The 16401-nt window shown below is 60.1% G+C and overlaps 2 protein-coding genes across 8 annotated transcripts; one reads left to right on the top strand and one right to left on the bottom strand.

Moving 5' to 3' along the window:
- Positions 1 to 127: 127 nt before the first annotated feature.
- PMPCA (peptidase, mitochondrial processing alpha subunit) lies at positions 128 to 10065 on the bottom strand. The gene is made up of 13 exons (XM_027556761.1): positions 9960 to 10065; positions 8439 to 8641; positions 7933 to 8012; positions 7669 to 7751; positions 6019 to 6113; positions 5139 to 5239; positions 4497 to 4760; positions 4112 to 4204; positions 3793 to 3911; positions 3612 to 3702; positions 3470 to 3532; positions 1993 to 2137; positions 128 to 1036 (listed from the first exon to the last, which is right to left on the bottom strand). Exons 1-13 carry the CDS (start codon positions 10028 to 10030, stop codon positions 867 to 869), a joined length of 1578 nt encoding a protein of 525 aa, XP_027412562.1. The 5' UTR covers positions 10031 to 10065; the 3' UTR covers positions 128 to 866.
- A 25-nt stretch (positions 10066 to 10090) lies between these two features.
- Positions 10091 to 16401, top strand: ENTR1 (endosome associated trafficking regulator 1). Of its 7 annotated transcripts, none has more exons than XM_027556763.1 (10): positions 10145 to 10353; positions 10455 to 10604; positions 11298 to 11366; positions 12026 to 12138; positions 12337 to 12744; positions 13281 to 13354; positions 13770 to 13881; positions 14130 to 14192; positions 14567 to 14706; positions 15408 to 16401. In XM_027556763.1, exons 1-10 carry the CDS (start codon positions 10284 to 10286, stop codon positions 15505 to 15507), a joined length of 1299 nt encoding a protein of 432 aa, XP_027412564.1. In that variant the 5' UTR covers positions 10145 to 10283; the 3' UTR covers positions 15508 to 16401. The 7 variants fall into 7 exon arrangements, with proteins under 7 accessions (XP_027412567.1, XP_027412569.1, XP_027412568.1 ...); XM_027556762.1 differs by lacking the exon at positions 15408 to 16401 and adding an exon at positions 14969 to 15117; XM_027556766.1 differs by lacking the exons at positions 10455 to 10604; positions 15408 to 16401 and adding an exon at positions 14969 to 15117 and having other exon boundaries at positions 10091 to 10353.

Here is a 16401-nt window from a genome sequence, read left to right as displayed (position 1 = left end):
AGCGGATAGCAGCAGAGGGGCGAGTGGGGGCAGGGACTGGCACCTCCCACCCAGGCCAGGGCTCTTGTGCGGCAGCAGAGGGACAGAGATGTGGCGACAGGCTGTGGCAAGGCGAGTGGACGTGACGGATGACGCCGAAGCTGAAACATTTATTTGACGGCCTGAAATCACTCCTGCACCCAGCAGGGCTGCCCCTGGGCTTTCAAAACAAATGGCCTGGAGTCGACTCTTTGCTACAAAGCTGTGCACCCCGCTGACGGCCAGGAAGGAAGCCCCCCTCTAAACCACAGCAGCGTCCGGAGGGCGAGGCAGCCAGTGCAGTGCCCAGGTCCCGCAGGGCTCCACACAGCCTCAGTCCTCCTGCCGCCCAGCACGTCCCCCAGTCAAGTCTCAGAAGGCCCAGCCGCCCCGCCTGCACACCTCAGAGATCAGGAGAGGGAGAAGCTTCCCCCCATCAGTCAAGCGGGATGAAGGGTCACTCTGGGACCCCAGATGCTGGTGTGGATGGCCACAGCCTCCAGAAGTGGGCAGGCTGGAGGGGCCTGCTGGCCTCCAAGGAGAGGTCAGGCCTCACCCACTCCAACACCACTCGTTTCAGGGACCCTGTGGTGACCCCACTTGCCCAGATTCCTGGGCGAGCAGGAAGGTGAGCCTGGCCTGACCCGCACTGGTGGCTCCCCCTCCCTGCGAGTCCCTGGTTTCCGGCCACAGGGCTGGAGAGCAACCTTTATTCTGCTGGTTGCCTGTCTTCTGAAGGAAGCGTGCTCTGCTGAGCTGTCCACTCATGTTCAGGGAAGTCCCAGGCCATGAACGTCTGCCCTGCCGTCACCCCCGAGACGCACGGGGGGCGCGCCGCTGTGGCGCCTCTACCGGAAGAGCCGGTACACCCGGGGCAGGCGCCCGTCCCTGCTGGCCAGCGCTGCCTGCACATGCTCGTACGCAGGCAGCTCACTCAGGTCTCCCAGCGCAGCCACAGCGGGCTTCCCACGGAGCATCTTGGAGGCGACCCTCTTGATGTCCTCCGGCTTCACGTCGCCTGGCACAGGAGCAGAGGTGTCAGGGCCACCCCGCACACTGCCGCAGCCCAGCCCTCCCCACACTGTGGCAGTAGCCCTGAACAGACTGGTGGGTCCCCCCGCCAGCGCCCCCCACCTGCCGGGAGCGGTGCTAGGGACTGCAGAGCGTCCGAGTGCAGCCAAGAGTGGGCCGCAGTGGGTCAGGGTGAGGTCTTAGTGGGCGGGCAAGGGTCAGTTTCAGACACACAAGGATGTGCTCATTCCCAGAAAGTTAGTAATAACCAAGGGAAAAAACAGGCCTCGTTTGATTCACCTATAGAACTCCACAGGAGAGTAAAAACTACCTCCTCAGGGCTGCATGGACAGTGGATGGGGTTGGAACCAGGGGGCTGAGGGGCCGTACACGCAGCCCAGCGTCAGAGGAGGGACTGACACCCCAGGAACTAATTTCCTACAGAAGATGAGGCCTTGGGGAGGTCGGAACTGTGGTTCTCAAGCACCAAGCAGCTTCTCCGAGGGAAGACAAGAGTTCACACACGGGTGGGGTGAGCGCAGTTCCCAGCGGGCCTCCACACCCAGGAGACACTTCACCTAGCGAGGTGCCTCCACAAAGCGGCAGGCGAACCCTTCTGGGGTTGCAGACCCGAGCAATCTACAGAGGCCGAGAGCCACAGGCAGATGAAGCTTAGGGCACGCCTGGACGTTCAAGCAGGGAGACCACCAACGCCTGGCACAGAGCCACTGTGGGGGCTGGTGCCCCTCCACGTGCAGTGGGCTCTGGCCACGCACTCCACCCAGGTCCCCGCTGAATCTGTGTTAAACCTGGAGGGGCTGTGAGGCCCGTGTGTGAGGGGGCAAAAAGCTGGGGCGGTACGAGTAAGGCGCTGAGCTGGCACTGCAGGGCTGGGAAGCACGCCGGGCGAAGGGCAAGGCAGGGCCCGAGCCCGCAGGGCCTCCACCCAGGAACCCTACTCACGGATGAGTGCACACAGCTCGTGGGGCAGCTTTCTGGAACGTGTGGCCAGCACCTGCCTCCCCACGTCCTCAAAGATGACAGGCCGGGCCTCCAGGTTCATCATGAGCATGGACGTGAGCTGCGTCTTGGCCCGCTCCAGCTCCACCTGCAGGGGCATGTGGCTCAGTCCTCACGCCCCAGCACCCGGCCACTGGCACGTGGCCCAGGCGGCAGAGGCTGAAAGACATGTCCTGAGAAAGGGTCTTCGCTTACCCTGGGCTGAATAAGGGAGGAAGCCCCCCGGGCCCAGGCTTTCGCCGAAGTCACCAGCCAAGTCCCGCCATGCTTTATCCTCGGGCTTTCTGGGTTGGGGGGAATGCACTAACAGGGCCTTGGCCACATCCCAAACAGGCCTAAGTCCTGCCTCCCTGGAGCGCTTGTGTATAAACAGTCTGCTGTGTGACACAAGCAGGAAAAACCACAAACCCCCGAACTGCAGGACCCCAAAGGGGACCGCACACGGCAATCACAGGAAAACAAATTGGCTGCCGGCTCTGTCAGCTCCAGGGCCAACCCCCAGCCCAGGAGCAAGGCCCGGGCAGCGGTGCTCACCCCACCAGCTCTGCACCTGGGGCCCCTGCGACCAAGCCGGAAGCTTAGTCTGAGAGCCCAGTGGCCATGTCCCTGAGGCCCAACCCGGAGCTCGAGGGGAGAGGCGGGGCTGAGGAGAGGCACAGGCCGCCTGCTAGGGGCGCGCAGGCCTGGAGAAGCATCAGCACTGACTCCGCACCACTGAAGTACGCTAAGTCCTGACCTAACACAGGCCTCATTCACTTTTGCAACTTCAGGCAAATACTTTTTGTCTCAAATTGGCGTTGCCTGAGAGAAAAACACTGCACTGTTTTTCTGGTAGGATGCTAACGATGTCAAGTGCAAACTTCCACACGTGTTTTTATTCTTAATACCATGCTTCTTATCAGGAAAGAAATATGTGGTAACTGCATATCCTGCAGACAAGACACGCAGAAAGCAGCTCTAACCCAGAGGAGACGGCTCATGCGCCGGGCTCTCTGCTGCTGGGTGCCTGTGGAAGTGTATGAGCACAGTCCACATGGACCGTGTACACAGAACCTGCTCGTTTGTGCCAGCTCTGCTCCAGGAAAAAACAAGACTTCTAAACGTGTATGGCATAAAAAACAAACAAGGAAACAGGACTTAAAAACAAACAAGAGCCAGAAAAGGTGAGACAAACGCCCCGGGTGGCCAGCTCATTCCGTGGGGTGCTTCTCCAGTTCCTCCGCAGGCGGCTGAGGTGCCGTGGGGCGGGCCCAGGAGGCTGGGCTGGGGGCTCCTCAGCAGGGACATCAGCAAGGACGGGCCCCCGCCTGCGGGCTGTGCTGCCCCGGCTGAGACACTGCTGGGGTGGGCACGGAACACAGGCCGCTGCTGGCCGCCCCATGCCGCAGTCTCCACCAGCCAGCGCCACAGATGTACTCACCACGTCCACAGTCCCAGCCATTAAAACAAACTCCCTCGTGACGATTTCCACCATTTCTCGCACCTGCAAGAGAGCGGGAAGCACGAGTGTGCCAGCTGAGCCCCGTGGCCCCCGGCCCCGGGGGAAAGCAGCCCAGCCTCACCTGTCTGGGGTCAGCGCTGGCGTGAATGCACAGCAGGCCCGTGTCCTCGTAGCTGTGGTGGTAGGAGGTCGCATTGTACATCCAGTGGTGCCTGCGAGGGCACAGGAAAGGTGTCACAGCCCAAAGCGGGCTCAGCTGGGCCAGGGCCCCAACACACCTGGACACGGCACGCCCGACCCACCTGTTGAGCACGTTGAGGTAGAGCCTGGTGAACATGCCCTTGCCGGGCCCACCGGCCGAGAAGGAGCCGCCCCCGCCCATCATCATGTTCAGCACTGCAAAAGGGATGAAGTCCCCCTCCTGTGGGGACACCGGGGTGGAGGGAGGGGCGGGGGGAGTCAGTGGGGAGAGGTGAAGGCCCCTCCTGTGAGGACACGGCGGGTGGGAGGAATGAAGTCCCCCTCCTGCAGGGACAAGGCGGGTGGGGCTCATGGTGGGGGGGGTGACATCCCCCTCCGGTGGGAGGCTGGGGCAGCACTCAGCAGGGCAGTGGGACGCACCAGGAAGGAGCAGCTCTCCAGGCCGATCATGATGTGTGTGAGCTCAGGGAATGGGGTGGGGCCCAGGCTGACGTTGGACATGTCTCTCTCCAGCTGCAACCAAGCAGAACGGGCGTGCGTGCTCAGATACGGGCCACTGGGCCTCGGCGCTCCTCAGGCCAAGGGGTCTGTGACCAGGCCTACAGAAGTCGTGCAGTAACATCAGGAGGCCCTGGAGAGGCGAGAGCCACTCGAGCCTCTGGCTCTGGCCCAACTCAGCTCTAAGGAGGATTTGGGTTAAGGTGAAGCTGCAACATCATCAACTCAAACACCCACAGGATAAACGTAAGATACCACCTAAAAAGAAGTCCAAGAAAGCACGCGCAGCCCGAGGTCACGGTGTTACCTTGACGATGCCCCCAGTGTACTGAGCCACCGATCTGTCCACGTGCACGGCCGCCCCCGTGCCCCAGGCGGGACAGGTCCCCAGGAGGTACTTCCGGGCACACTCGACCAGCTGTGCGTGCTCCACCCCTACCCCAGCCAGCACCATGCGGTCAGGGGTGTAGTAGTTCCTCAGGTAAGCGTGCAGCACGTCCCGGTCCATCTTTCCGACGTTCTCCGCGGGGCAGAAACGGTGGAGCCCCACCGTGTTTTCCCTGTACGCCGCCTGGGCACGCAAGTGAGGGGAACACACGTGACACAGAGAAGGCGGCCAGGCCGCCGAGAGCTGGCCCGCGACGACCCCCAGCAGACGGGAAGCCGCCAGCGGCTTGGTTCAGCCCCCCGAGAGCTGGCCCGCGACGACCCCCAGCAGACGGGAAGCCGCCAGCGGCTTGGTTCAGCTACTGCTTGGTGGAGCAGCTTTGTGCGTTTACAAAAATAGTAAAGCCCGCCGCTCCAGAATGAGAGCTCGTACGAAACATAAAGGGCACGTCCCAGAGCTCTCACTGCTCTGAGGGCTGGTGAGTTTACAGCGGGCACTGCTGACACCTGAGAAATCCCAGGCGTCTCCAGAGGTGGCCCCGGGGCGCCGCGCCCGCCTCACCTCGTGAACCATCTCGGTGAGGAGCGGCTCCGGGTCGGGCCGCATGTTGAGGTCCTCCAGCTCAAACTGCACAGCCATGCGCGCCATCTCAATTTCCTCGTCTGCAAAGAACCAAACCGAGGCTCAGGAGGAGCCACCTGGAGCCCAGGTCCCTGAACAGGCCATGTCGCTGACCCGTGGGCGCTGGCAGTCTCCTCTGCCTTCCCCGGGACAGTCCTGGGGGACGTACGTGCGAGTCGGGGGGACGGGGCACACCCTGCAGGCAGACTGGAGGACTGGGCATGTTCCGGCTCCGGCACGAGGCAGCCACACGGACCTGCTCTGAGGCGCAGCCTCCCGCAAGAGGCACGCCGGTCCCCAGCCGTCCACCCAGACACACGCACAAACCAACATCGGGGGCGTTTCCTCAGGTCACCGGGACAAGCGCCAGAGAACCGTGAACGTGGTCCTGTAGCCTGGGACCCCGCTCCCCCACCGCCCCAAGGCCAGGCTGCTGGGAAACACCGCAGCCAGCCCAGTCTGGCACTGCTCCTGGCGGGGAATGCAAATCCTGCCGTTTGTAAGGCTGGGGAAGGCGGGGGGAGACAGGGACATGGAGACTCCTGGTAGCACACCCGTCAGTATATAAACACCACCCGAGAGGCCTTTCTGAAATGAAAGGACCTTTCCACTGCAGATGCCGCAGAGCAGAGCGAGGCGTGTCACACACCCAGCACCAAGCACATTTCCTGTGAGTGTGCTTTCCAGTGTCCCTGTACTAGCCGTCCCTGGCCGGGCAGCCCAAGGCTCCAAGGACACCATGCCCCTCCCCAGGGCAGGACGCCGACACAGCTCCAGGCACCCCACCCCCAGGGACCCCTCAAGCAGCCGGAGCGCACACCTGTCAGCCTGGGGTGCAGGACCACGTCTGCCAGCAAGCCTACCACTGTGTCCAGGCCCTTAGAATCAGCAGACACAGCATACATGGTGGTGTCTCTGAAAAAACCAACAAAACCAATCCTGGGGGCACTGAGGGCACGACAGGCATACGCGGGCGGGGTGGGGGGTAACGCCACTCTGCATCCAGGCTCAACCCAAACCTGGTGCTGCTCCCCTTTCCTGTCGCACAGTATGAACCCTCGGCAGGCAGGATCCACACCCGCACAGGCTAAGCGCCGGAGTGGAAGACACTGTCCAGCAAACGCGCGGGGCTCTGAGCGGTCCTCGCCAGCACAGGCCCCTCCACAGCTGTCCCTGCCCCCGTGCTGTGTGTCTGGTGCGTGGCCGGTCCGGGGGTGCACACCTGGCCTCAGACAGCAGCACTGCGACGGGACGGGTGCACCAAGTCACCTCGGAAGGGGAAGCACAGGCGTCCCCTTGCAAAGCCTCGTGGCTCTGAAAACTAGAGCCACGAGTGCGGGCGGAAGGGCGATCTGGCAGGAGGCCAGAGAACACAGCAGCCACAGGAGAGGCGCGAGCCCTGGAGCAGAGACGGCCCCCAGGGCCTCTGCAGAGAAGGGGCCATCTTGAGCAGGGCAGGGAGAGAGAACCAGATGGGGAGCTGAGAGTGGGTGGGCTGCGTAGGAGCAGGACTCAGGCCCGCCTGACGAGAAAGGGACCTGGGGACACGGAGGAAGAGGCTCTAAACGACTTCGAAGGCAGAGACTCTGACTTCACTCAGAGGCAGCTGGGAACCACCAGCTTCTCAACAGACTTCTTTTTGAACCCATGAACACAGAGACCATGCTAACTCTAATCCTTGTCATTTCACTATGTAGCATTCAGATGGCAGTAACCAACCACTTAATCAAGTAGGACCCGGGACTTCCCTGGCAGCTCCTGCGTTAGGATCCTGCACCTCCACTGCAGGGGGCACAAGTTCGATCCCTGGTCAGGGAACTAATAATAAGATTCCACACAACACATGACGCACCCCACCCCCAAAGTGTGATCTTTGCTCATCTCATATTGCCCTGAACAAAGCTTCCTGAACACGCCCTACCCTAGATAAACGCTACCTGTCTTTGTCCACCACACCCCTGGCTGTCTGTGAACCCCCCTCCCTAACAGACCCCTGCCTCTTCAGGCTGAGCCTCTGCAACTGCTACTCTCCAGGTCTGAGCCTCTGTCTCCCATCGTTCCACCTGGCAAACTCCCTCAAGAACCAGGCCAACGTCAAGTCACTTTCCTGACTCCAGAACGAGTTAGAGGCCCATCCTCCACACTCCCAGCACACCTTGGGTCCCTGGCTCTTACGCCCATCACCTGTGGGGCCGCCCTCTGCCTGATCTGTGAGCACCGTAGAGACCCCCTGTGCCCAGCCGGCGGCCTATCTCCAATGACCAGGGAAACGGCCTTCTGGAGGCCCCGTGGCCCTGCAAGTCTGCCCACTCTTCCAATTCGCCACCAGCTCTCTGCCTGGACCAGGGCTCGCTTCTCACCACTCAGCCCCACAGCCTCTTCGAGGGGGGGGGTTCAGGGGACTGTGAGCAAGGATGAGAGCAGCAGCTCCACGCGATGCAAGAGGGATCTGTGTGTGAAGCCGGCATACCTCGAGGTCTGGCAATCACAGATACCCCCGTGCTTCTCCAAGGTTAGCAGAATTTCATCTTTGCTGTCAAATCTCTCAGTAGACTGTGGGAAATAAGAGACTCTGAGTGAGCGTCCAAAGCCACCGCCAAATACAGTCTTTAAGAAAGTATTTAATTAGCATCAACTCAGCAACGTAATCACTTATGGAAAGTGCCATTCTAAAAGAGGAAACTGGATAGGTTCTTTCCAAGCATAGACTCAAAATGACCAACTGGACACTGACCGAAAATGCCAATTTTTCCAAAAAGTGAGCAATTCCACTAAGATATTTCGCTTCGTATCTTGATCCAGAGTTAATAAGAACTGGTAATAAAAAGAAAATTGACAGATTAAACCAAATGTTCAACAGGAAACACTTAAGACAAACCTTTTAAAAGAGTGAATACAACTAAACAGCCAAATTTAAACACGTGAGAGTGATGAGCATGTCCACTGTCTCAATTCTGAGCACTTCACGGGTACACACACGTCAGTATTTATAGGATTCTTCACTTTATGCTCGCCGTAGAAAATTTTTAGAGTAACAGAAAGGTAGAAAGAGGGAAAACAAACCCACCACCGAGACAGCTACCGTTCATTCTGCAGCTGCTAAACCTTCAGATTCTATAATGTGCTTTTTCACTCAGGACACAGTTTATTAACTATGCCCTAATTACAACTCACAGTCGACTGAGGTGTGTGCATTTTGCAACAAACAGGACCACCCCCGACACCACCAACAGTACTCACTCCCGACTGTACAGAACTGTCCAAACTTATTCTGGGATGCCACACGGAGTCCATTGTCCAGTGTGGTAACTTTGGTTTCAAACTTTTCTTGTCCGTCAACTGTAGCAAAAACAGGCTTGGGTACTCCCGGCAAGGGGGAAGAGAGGGGGATGTTGGGGTAGGCCCCACCACTGCTGAACCGTCTGTATGCGGGGTCTCCAAACCTGCAACAGAGAAGGCGGTGCAGGCATGAGGAAAATGCGACGCTGCGGCCTTCCCTGGCAGCCCAGTGGTCAGGACTCGGCACTTTCACAGCCGGGGCCCAGACTCAATCTCTGGTTGGGGAACTGACATCCTGCAAGACACCTGGAACGACCGGAAAAAACAGAGAGAGAGAGAGAGAACAGCGTAAACTGTGGTGGCCACCAAGGTGCAGCCTGCATCTCCTCATGCAGAGATTTCTACACCATCCCAGAGACAGGGCAGAGGCGTGACCAAGGGCGTCACTGACGGAACAAATTCTGCCTGGGCCCAGGCCCTTGAGGCAAGCTGGTGCTGTGTCTATGAAACAGTAGGAACAGCCCTTTACGGGTGGGGGCTGTGTGGGTCAAGTCAGTTTCTGCTCACAGAGCACCTGACCAAGCTCTGCCCTTCAAAAGCCCCCCTGGAGTCTAAATGGAAGCCACACCTCTTCACCAGGTCCCAAAGGCTTTGTATGCTCTGACCCCCCACTCACTCTCCAAACTCATCTCCTAACCCGTCGAGCCCCGCCGCACCAGGTGCGCCCACTGGCCCGCTGTTCACACTCTCAACACACTGGCTCATCACGCCCGCAGCTGGGCCTGCCCTGCCTTCTTCACGAGCACTGCTCACAGGGCTAACCCTTCTCTCATTTCCCATCTCTCTTGGCTTAACACCTCCTTGGAGGCTGCTCTTCATTCTTCCTGAAGTTGTCTCCTGTTTCCTACCGCGGAACTGCGGCTTCAAAGCTGATACTCTAGGTGCGCGATTGTCTGAACCCACTGCCTGGTTTCTGTCATCATAGCACCCGGCTCCCACGCAAATGCTGTACACAGCGAGAAGGCAAAACCCCACCTGTCGCCTGAACGAAAGTGCTAGTGTGGGAAAAGGCCAGAGGTCCAGAGGAGAAGGCGCACAGCGCCGCGGCCAAGGGGACGGCTCTGGCCGCCACGGAACCCCGGCTCCGCGGGCCCCAAGGAGCCGAGGCCCCGCGGACTCGGCCTCACAAGGGGACACGCGGCCGGAAGGGGCCCGAGGCGGAGATGACACGTGACCTCGGACAAGCCCCCGACCGCCCGGGAGAAGCGGGAGGGGGAGGAGAGACGGATGAAGCTCGGGGCCGGAGCCCGGGGCGCCAGACGAGGAAGCCCCACCGTCGCCTCGGGGACGGGGCCGGGGGCCCGCACCCCCAGCCCGCTCACCGGCCGCCGCGCCACGGCATGGGGAAGCCGGAGGCGGGGCACCCAGGGGGGCTCGGGCTGCCCCGGCCCCCGGCCGACCCCCGGCCCGCCCTCGGCTCACCTCGGTCGCGAGCGGCCCCACGAGCCCGAGCCCCGCAGCAGCCGCGTCGCCGCCAGCACCATGGCCGCCATCTTGTGTCCCCGCCCACCGCTTCTGTCGTCACTTCTGGTTCCGCCCCCGGCGCCCCGCCCCCCCGGCGCCCGCTCGCGGCGCTCGGCCTCGCGATTCCGGTGCGCAGAGCGCAAGCAGCGGCCAGCGGCTCGGAGCGGCGGCCGAGCGGCGGGCGACGGAGGCGGGCGACTCGGGCCGCGGCCGGGACGGAGCCGGGGCCATGGAGCCGCCGCTGCCGGGCTGAAGAGGGCTGGCGCCGCGCAGCCCGCGGCGATGGCGGGCTACGCGCGCCGCCCGGGCGTCACCCCGCTGTCCCGGGCCCGGAGCCTCGTCATTCCGGACGGTGAGCGGGCGGGGGACGGGCGGGCGGCCGCGGCCCGGCGGCCGCGCTGAGGTCCAGGTGAGGCGGGCGCGCGGGTGAAGTCGCTCTTGTTGTTATTACAGCTCCCGCGTTCTATGAGCGCCGGTCTTGTCTCCCCCAGCTAGACTGTGAGCGCCCCCCAGCCAGGGACCTGGAGTCCCACTTCTTCGGCATTCGGCCGACGTTTATGTGCTATGTGCCCAGTCCGGTGCTAGCTTCCGTGGGAGACACAGGTGAGAGAAGAGCTTCAGGGACCCCGCCCTCCCCGGGGCCGGCGCTGCTTGTGGTACCGCGCGGTAGCGCAGCTCACCCCTCGCGATGACCACTAGCCCCACCGTGTGCCGGGCACTGGGAGTCCCGCCGCCTGGAGCTCACAGTCTGATAGTGGAGAACCCCCGCCCCCGCCCCCGCCCCGCCAGACAGTTCCGGTAGACCGCAGTAAATGTTGGCTTAGAGGTAGGCCCAGGGTGAGCACAGAAAACCCTGTCTTTCTTCGAGGTGGGAAGGATAAGGGAGCCTTCAGCAGACCAGGCTTCCCATTCCTTGGTCCCCTGCAGCTAGGCGGAGGCCAGCTTTAGTTCCTCCTAATTCTCCCCAGGCGGCTAACACTGCTTGGCCTTCAGGGGATTCGGGGGCGTTTAGGTGGTTCTGTCGGGGTCTGAGAGCCATTGACCACCCTTGTGGGCGTTCAGGAGGTACCACAAGATCTGCCCCACTGGGCGTCAAACCTATTGGGAGGTATTTCAGAATCACAGATGCCAAGGCCCATGGCAGCAGCCCATGTCCAGAGGCAGGAGCCCATGGGCGTGAGCTTTAAACGTCCTCCAGGCTGTGAGAAACCGCTGCACTAGAGACCCCGTGTCAGAGAAAGCTGGGGTCACAGAGCACTCGTGTGGTCACAGTGGGGTGATGGTGTCTCTCTGCAGATTTTGGCTATGGAAAGGGGAAGTGTGCTAAGCAAGGTCCACCGGGAGCTCAGAACACACACTTTGGAGGTAGAGTAGTTCGGTAATCCTTTGTTTTTCTCTCCACCCGTGTCTCCACGTGCCAGGCACATGCCCAGGGGTGGGGCTGTAGATCTCACAGCGTATAACTAGTATACCTGGAGCCCGGAAGAGCCAGTGGGAGTAGAGCCCCACAGATCTGATCTTCACCGTCAGGTGGAGGGAAGGAGGGCGCAGGGCAGGAGGGAAGTCACGCCTGAGGGGTCTGAAGAGACGGGGGTGGAGCTGAAGTCACAGGAGCCAACTTCACACAGGACTGGCAACTGGGCTGGGCGTCATCGGTGGGCTGAAAGGGCTGCGGTGTGGCTGCCTGGGTCCCCAGGGAGTGGAGAGAGAAGGGAAAGCTGAGGTGAGGCGGGAAGAGGCTGTTCCTGAAGCCTCTGGCTGGGAGGCGGGCCACAGGCGCCTCCGCGCTCCCCACATGGAGCCCGACGGCAACAAGGCGCAGGGGGCGCGGGGCGGGGCGGGAACCAGGCTCTCGGACGCCCCAGTCGCCCGTCCTGTCAGGCAGCTGGTCATCTCCCGGTGACGGAAAGGACATGAGCATTCCCAGTGTAGGTGGGGTCGCGTTCAGGCGAGGGCAGGGAATAGGAGCTCCCTCTGAGGGCCTTCGAGAGGCTTTCTCCTGTGTGACACTTGGTGTCTTTCAGATGATAAACTTGGAGATCTGGAAGCGGCAAACCCGTTCTCCTTTAAAGAGTTTTTGAAGACCAAGAACCTGAGCCTGTCGAAAGAGGACACCGACAGCAGAGTTTACTCACAGGTATGCCTGAGGCCGCGTTCGCAGCGACCCTGGAAGCCCTCCGGACGTCTCTCCTGAGGCGCGCGGGACAAGGGACGAAGCGGGGCAGTGAGGAGTTCAGGCCCACCAGGCTCCTCTCTCTCTGTGCCAGCAGCAGACGTCTGGGAGGGACGGCCTGCAATGGCCCCAGTCTAAGCATCACTTCCCCGCCTTCTCTAGGAAGCCACGAGGCACTCGCTGGGACTCGACCGCACCTCCCCAGCTTCCCAGACTGTGGGCTATGGCCTGGAATATCAGCAGCCATTTTTTGAAGACCCAACGGGGGCTGGCGACCTCCTGGACGAGGATGAGGATGAGGAGGACGGGTGGAACGGGGCCTACCTGCCGTCCGCCATGGAGCAGACGCACTCCTCCAGGGTGGCCGCCAGCACGTCGCCCTGCAGCACGTACGTCTCCTTTTTCTCCAACCCATCGGAGCTGGTGGGGCCCGAGTCTCTGCCCCCATGGACGCTGAGCGACTCCGACTCTCGCGTCTCCCCGACGGGGAGCCCCAGCGCTGACTTCACAGCCCACGGAGAGAGTCTGGGGGACAGGCACCTTCGGACACTGCAGATAAGTTACGAAGCAGTAAGTGAGGTGGGGGTTGTGTCGGCGCCCCTCCCTGGTCACTGCTCGTGCCTGAGCAGCATTCTTGGAGGATGCCGGAGCCCCCAGCGTCCTCCATGGCCTGGGGTTTGGGCTCCAAGCACGAAAGGCTGTGGTGTCGCAGCTGCGGCAGCATCCCCGTGCTGACCGTGTCGGCGCCCGGAAAGACCCAAGGAGGACTGGCAGAGGACTGCCGGGGGGCCAGTCTCCAGCATGAACGGGGGCAGGGGGAGACCCTCAGAGCGCTGCCCCTCAGAAAATGGTCCACTCCAGGCAGCGGTTGAGGACAGCTTGCCTGGTGAAAAGATTACAGTCGCTTAGAGTTATTCTGAGTAAAAGTGGAGTCTGTGACAGGTTCTAAAAAGCAGACACTTCGGTTCTCTCTTTCTCTATGTGGACTATAGAGTGATACTCTGGAATGTTTTTGTTTATTAAGAAGTTCCAGAGCCAAATTGTGAAAATGAAGACTCCTTTTGAGTGAGACACTGAGTTCTAATAAGGATTTTCTTTTTCTGCAGCTGAAAGATGAGAATTCTAAGCTAAGAAGAAAGCTGACTGAGATTCAGAGCTTCTCTGAAACTCAAACAGAAATGTATGTAAGCTTTTGGATAGGCTCGCAATTCAACCATGTCCCGACCCTCAGAAACCACTGTGAAAGCGATAATGAAGTATGGGAGTTGGACTGAGCCCGGGTTTTATTGCACTAAATCCTCGGTGTCAGATACGTTTCTCATGTTCTGTGTTAAAGTTTAGTTGAAAACAGAGCAAAACCAGCCACTCTTGATGGTGGCGCAGGGGGCTGTCAGATAGCCTCCCCCACCGCCCTGGGCACCCCGACCGTGAGCTGGCCTGTGTCTAGCTCCAAGGCTGTGCTCCTCCAGCTGCGTTTTTTAACCCTGGGCTCCTGTGGTTTTTATCTGATCAATCCAGTTAAAACTTCTGATAGTCTATTACGCTCAGAATTAGTCACAGGAGTTATTGATAACCCAGGCCTTTTCCTTAACAAGGGTGAGGACGCTTGAGCGGAAGTTAGAAGCGAAAATGATCAAGGAGGAGAGTGACTATCACGACCTGGAGTCGGTGGTGCAGCAGGTGGAGCAGAATCTGGAGCTCATGACTGTGAGCAGCCAGGGCCCTTGTTTGCAGCGGAGAGGTGGGCGGGCCTGCCTGGCCAGACGTCGTGAAGCGTCGGGTGCCGCTACCTGGGGGGCCCAGGCCGGGGCCATGAGCAGGGGTCCCTCCTATGGGCTGCCCAGCCGTTGGGCGGGCCCGCCAGGTGACGGGGAGGGACGGGAACAAGGGGATGTGCTGTGTCCAAGCTGCCGTGTCAGTGATGGCTTCTTTTTTTTTTTTGGTTGGGGAATCAGAAACGTGCAGTGAAGGCAGAAAATCACGTCCTGAAACTGAGACAGGAGGTCAGCTTGCTCCAGGTAACTAGCAAGAGGGCCTCACCAGTTCGCGTGTGAGTGAAAGAACCTTTCCTCCTCCACCCTCCCCTCCAGTTCCCTCCCAACAAGACAAAGCACCCGAATCAGGACGTATGAGCTGCCTTCTCAGGGCCTCCTGGTTGAGCCCCACACGGGGCTGGGGGTGGGTCCGAGCACCCCAGATGGCGGGCGAGGTACCAGCACAGCAAGAGGTCATGTCCTTCAGGAGCCCCCCAGTCAGGGCAGGGCGCCTTGTCGTGGGGGCACACGGTGCCCTCTGGTCGCACTGCCTCGGGCGCGGGGCTTGGTTTCGGTCGGACGGCCTCTTGGCCGCTTCCTGCTCAGCCGGGAAAGTCGTAACGTCTCCTCTCCCACAGGCCCAGGTCTCTGACTTCAAGCGTGAGAACGAAGCCCTGCGGTCAGGCCAGGGCGCCAGCCTGACGGTGGTGAAGCAGAACACGGACGTGGCCCTGCAGAACCTCCGTGTGGTCATGAACAATGCTCACGCCTCCATCAAGTGAGTGCGGGGCCCTGGCCGCTGTCGAAGCTGCAGGCTGGGGGGCGGGCTCGTGACCCTGTTCACCCCAGGGTCATGGGAGGCAGCCTGGGCTAGCAGCCCCTCCCGGTCCACATGGGGATAACTGATAACCATTCTCACCTGGGAGGCTTGAGGGTTAGCATCAGGCAGGTCTTAATCGCCTGCAAGACGTCTACCAAGATTTTGGGTGAAACAGGATGACAGTACTGTCTCTCTCATAAAAACACACGAACTTGAACAGGGCTCCCGGGAGGCGTCCTGGGCCGGCGTCCTCCGTCTCCCTTGAGCGCAGCGGGCAGCGGTGTCCAGCCTCAGCCACAGACAGTGAGGCCCGTCACCTTTAAGCTGAACACGTAGTGTGTCTGGAGAGTAAATCTGACGTTGAACAAACTGCGGCTTTTGCTCGAGACCTTCTTTGCTTTAACACTCTGGGGTTTTTGTTGTGTGTGTTTGTTTGGGGGTTTATGGGGAGTATTTTTTGTGGGGCGGGGGTGGGGTCAGGATGCACCACGCAGCTTTGGGTTCTTAGTTCTCCAGCCAGAGCTCAAACCTGTGCTCCCTGCAGTGAAAGCGTGAAACCCTAACCCCTGGGCCACCAGGGAAGTCCCTGTGCTTCTGTTACTGCCCCAGAGCGATTGTATTAATAGAAGCCATCCGTCACCTCTGGGCTTTCATTTCAGGCAGCTGGTTTCTGGAGCTGAAACGTTGAATCTCGTTGCTGAAATCCTTAAATCTATAGACAGAATTTCTGAGATTAAAGACCAAGGGGAGGAGTCGTGAGAGCCACGGAGGTGCTTCCAGCTCCCAGCTCTGTTTACATCCTGAAACCACTTCCCGACGGATTCCAAGCTGCCGCGGCGTCTCTGAGTGTGCAGACTTCACCCACAGTAAAGCTTTATCCCAAGACACTAACTTCGTGACGTGCGGCAGTGTTATTAGCCACACACGGGGCCGCACCTGCGCTTCTGCGTAGCCTTTCTAGCTGAGCTCCACACCGCCTCGTAGACGCTGATCATCTATTTGAAGGCAATTCTATAAAAGCCAGTGATTTTTTTTTAAGTTAGTAAACGAAAGCAGCGGTTCTGTAGTGTTTCCGTCGTCACTGCAGCGCTCTAGCTGTAAGATGAGTTCCGTTGGCCGTCTTTCTTTTGTCAGTAGAGACACACTACGCGAGCCGAAAAGCACGCCCTCGCCTTGGACAGGGACGTGTGCCTTACTGCCCTCGCTCAGCGTGCCCTGGCTTGCGGTCTGCTCCCTCAGCTTCTGGCAGGGGAGGGCTCTTGCTTGGTGGTCTGAGCACAGGCGCCCTGCACGGCGGCCACTGTTGTCCCCCAGGGACCAAGGTCAGCACAGGCGTTCCACAGCCGGACGCGGGCTAAGAGCATCTCTTCACGGGCCTTCGCCTGGGAGCGCTGTGGCTGGAGGGCTTGATAGGCGTTTCCAGCGGCAGCTTGCGCAGCGACGTGCAGGGTTCAGGGACGGGAAGCGTGCGCAGACTCCCCAGGTCAGCTTGAGGGCCCCCAGGGTGCCTTCCAGCCCCTCCTATCGGAGGAGCTGTAACACACACTAGATGCCTTTTGCGCTCTTTTCCTGTGGGTGTTATTTTTTTTAAATAAACGTCCTTTTCTCCTCCTGTTCAAATTGACAGTTTTCTTATTTAATAAACTCTAAAAG

This window comes from Bos indicus x Bos taurus, chromosome 11, assembly GCF_003369695.1.
Source record: "Bos indicus x Bos taurus breed Angus x Brahman F1 hybrid chromosome 11, Bos_hybrid_MaternalHap_v2.0, whole genome shotgun sequence".
Lineage (NCBI taxonomy): Eukaryota > Metazoa > Chordata > Mammalia > Artiodactyla > Bovidae > Bos > Bos indicus x Bos taurus.
This window is presented reverse-complemented; position numbering and strand designations above follow the sequence as displayed.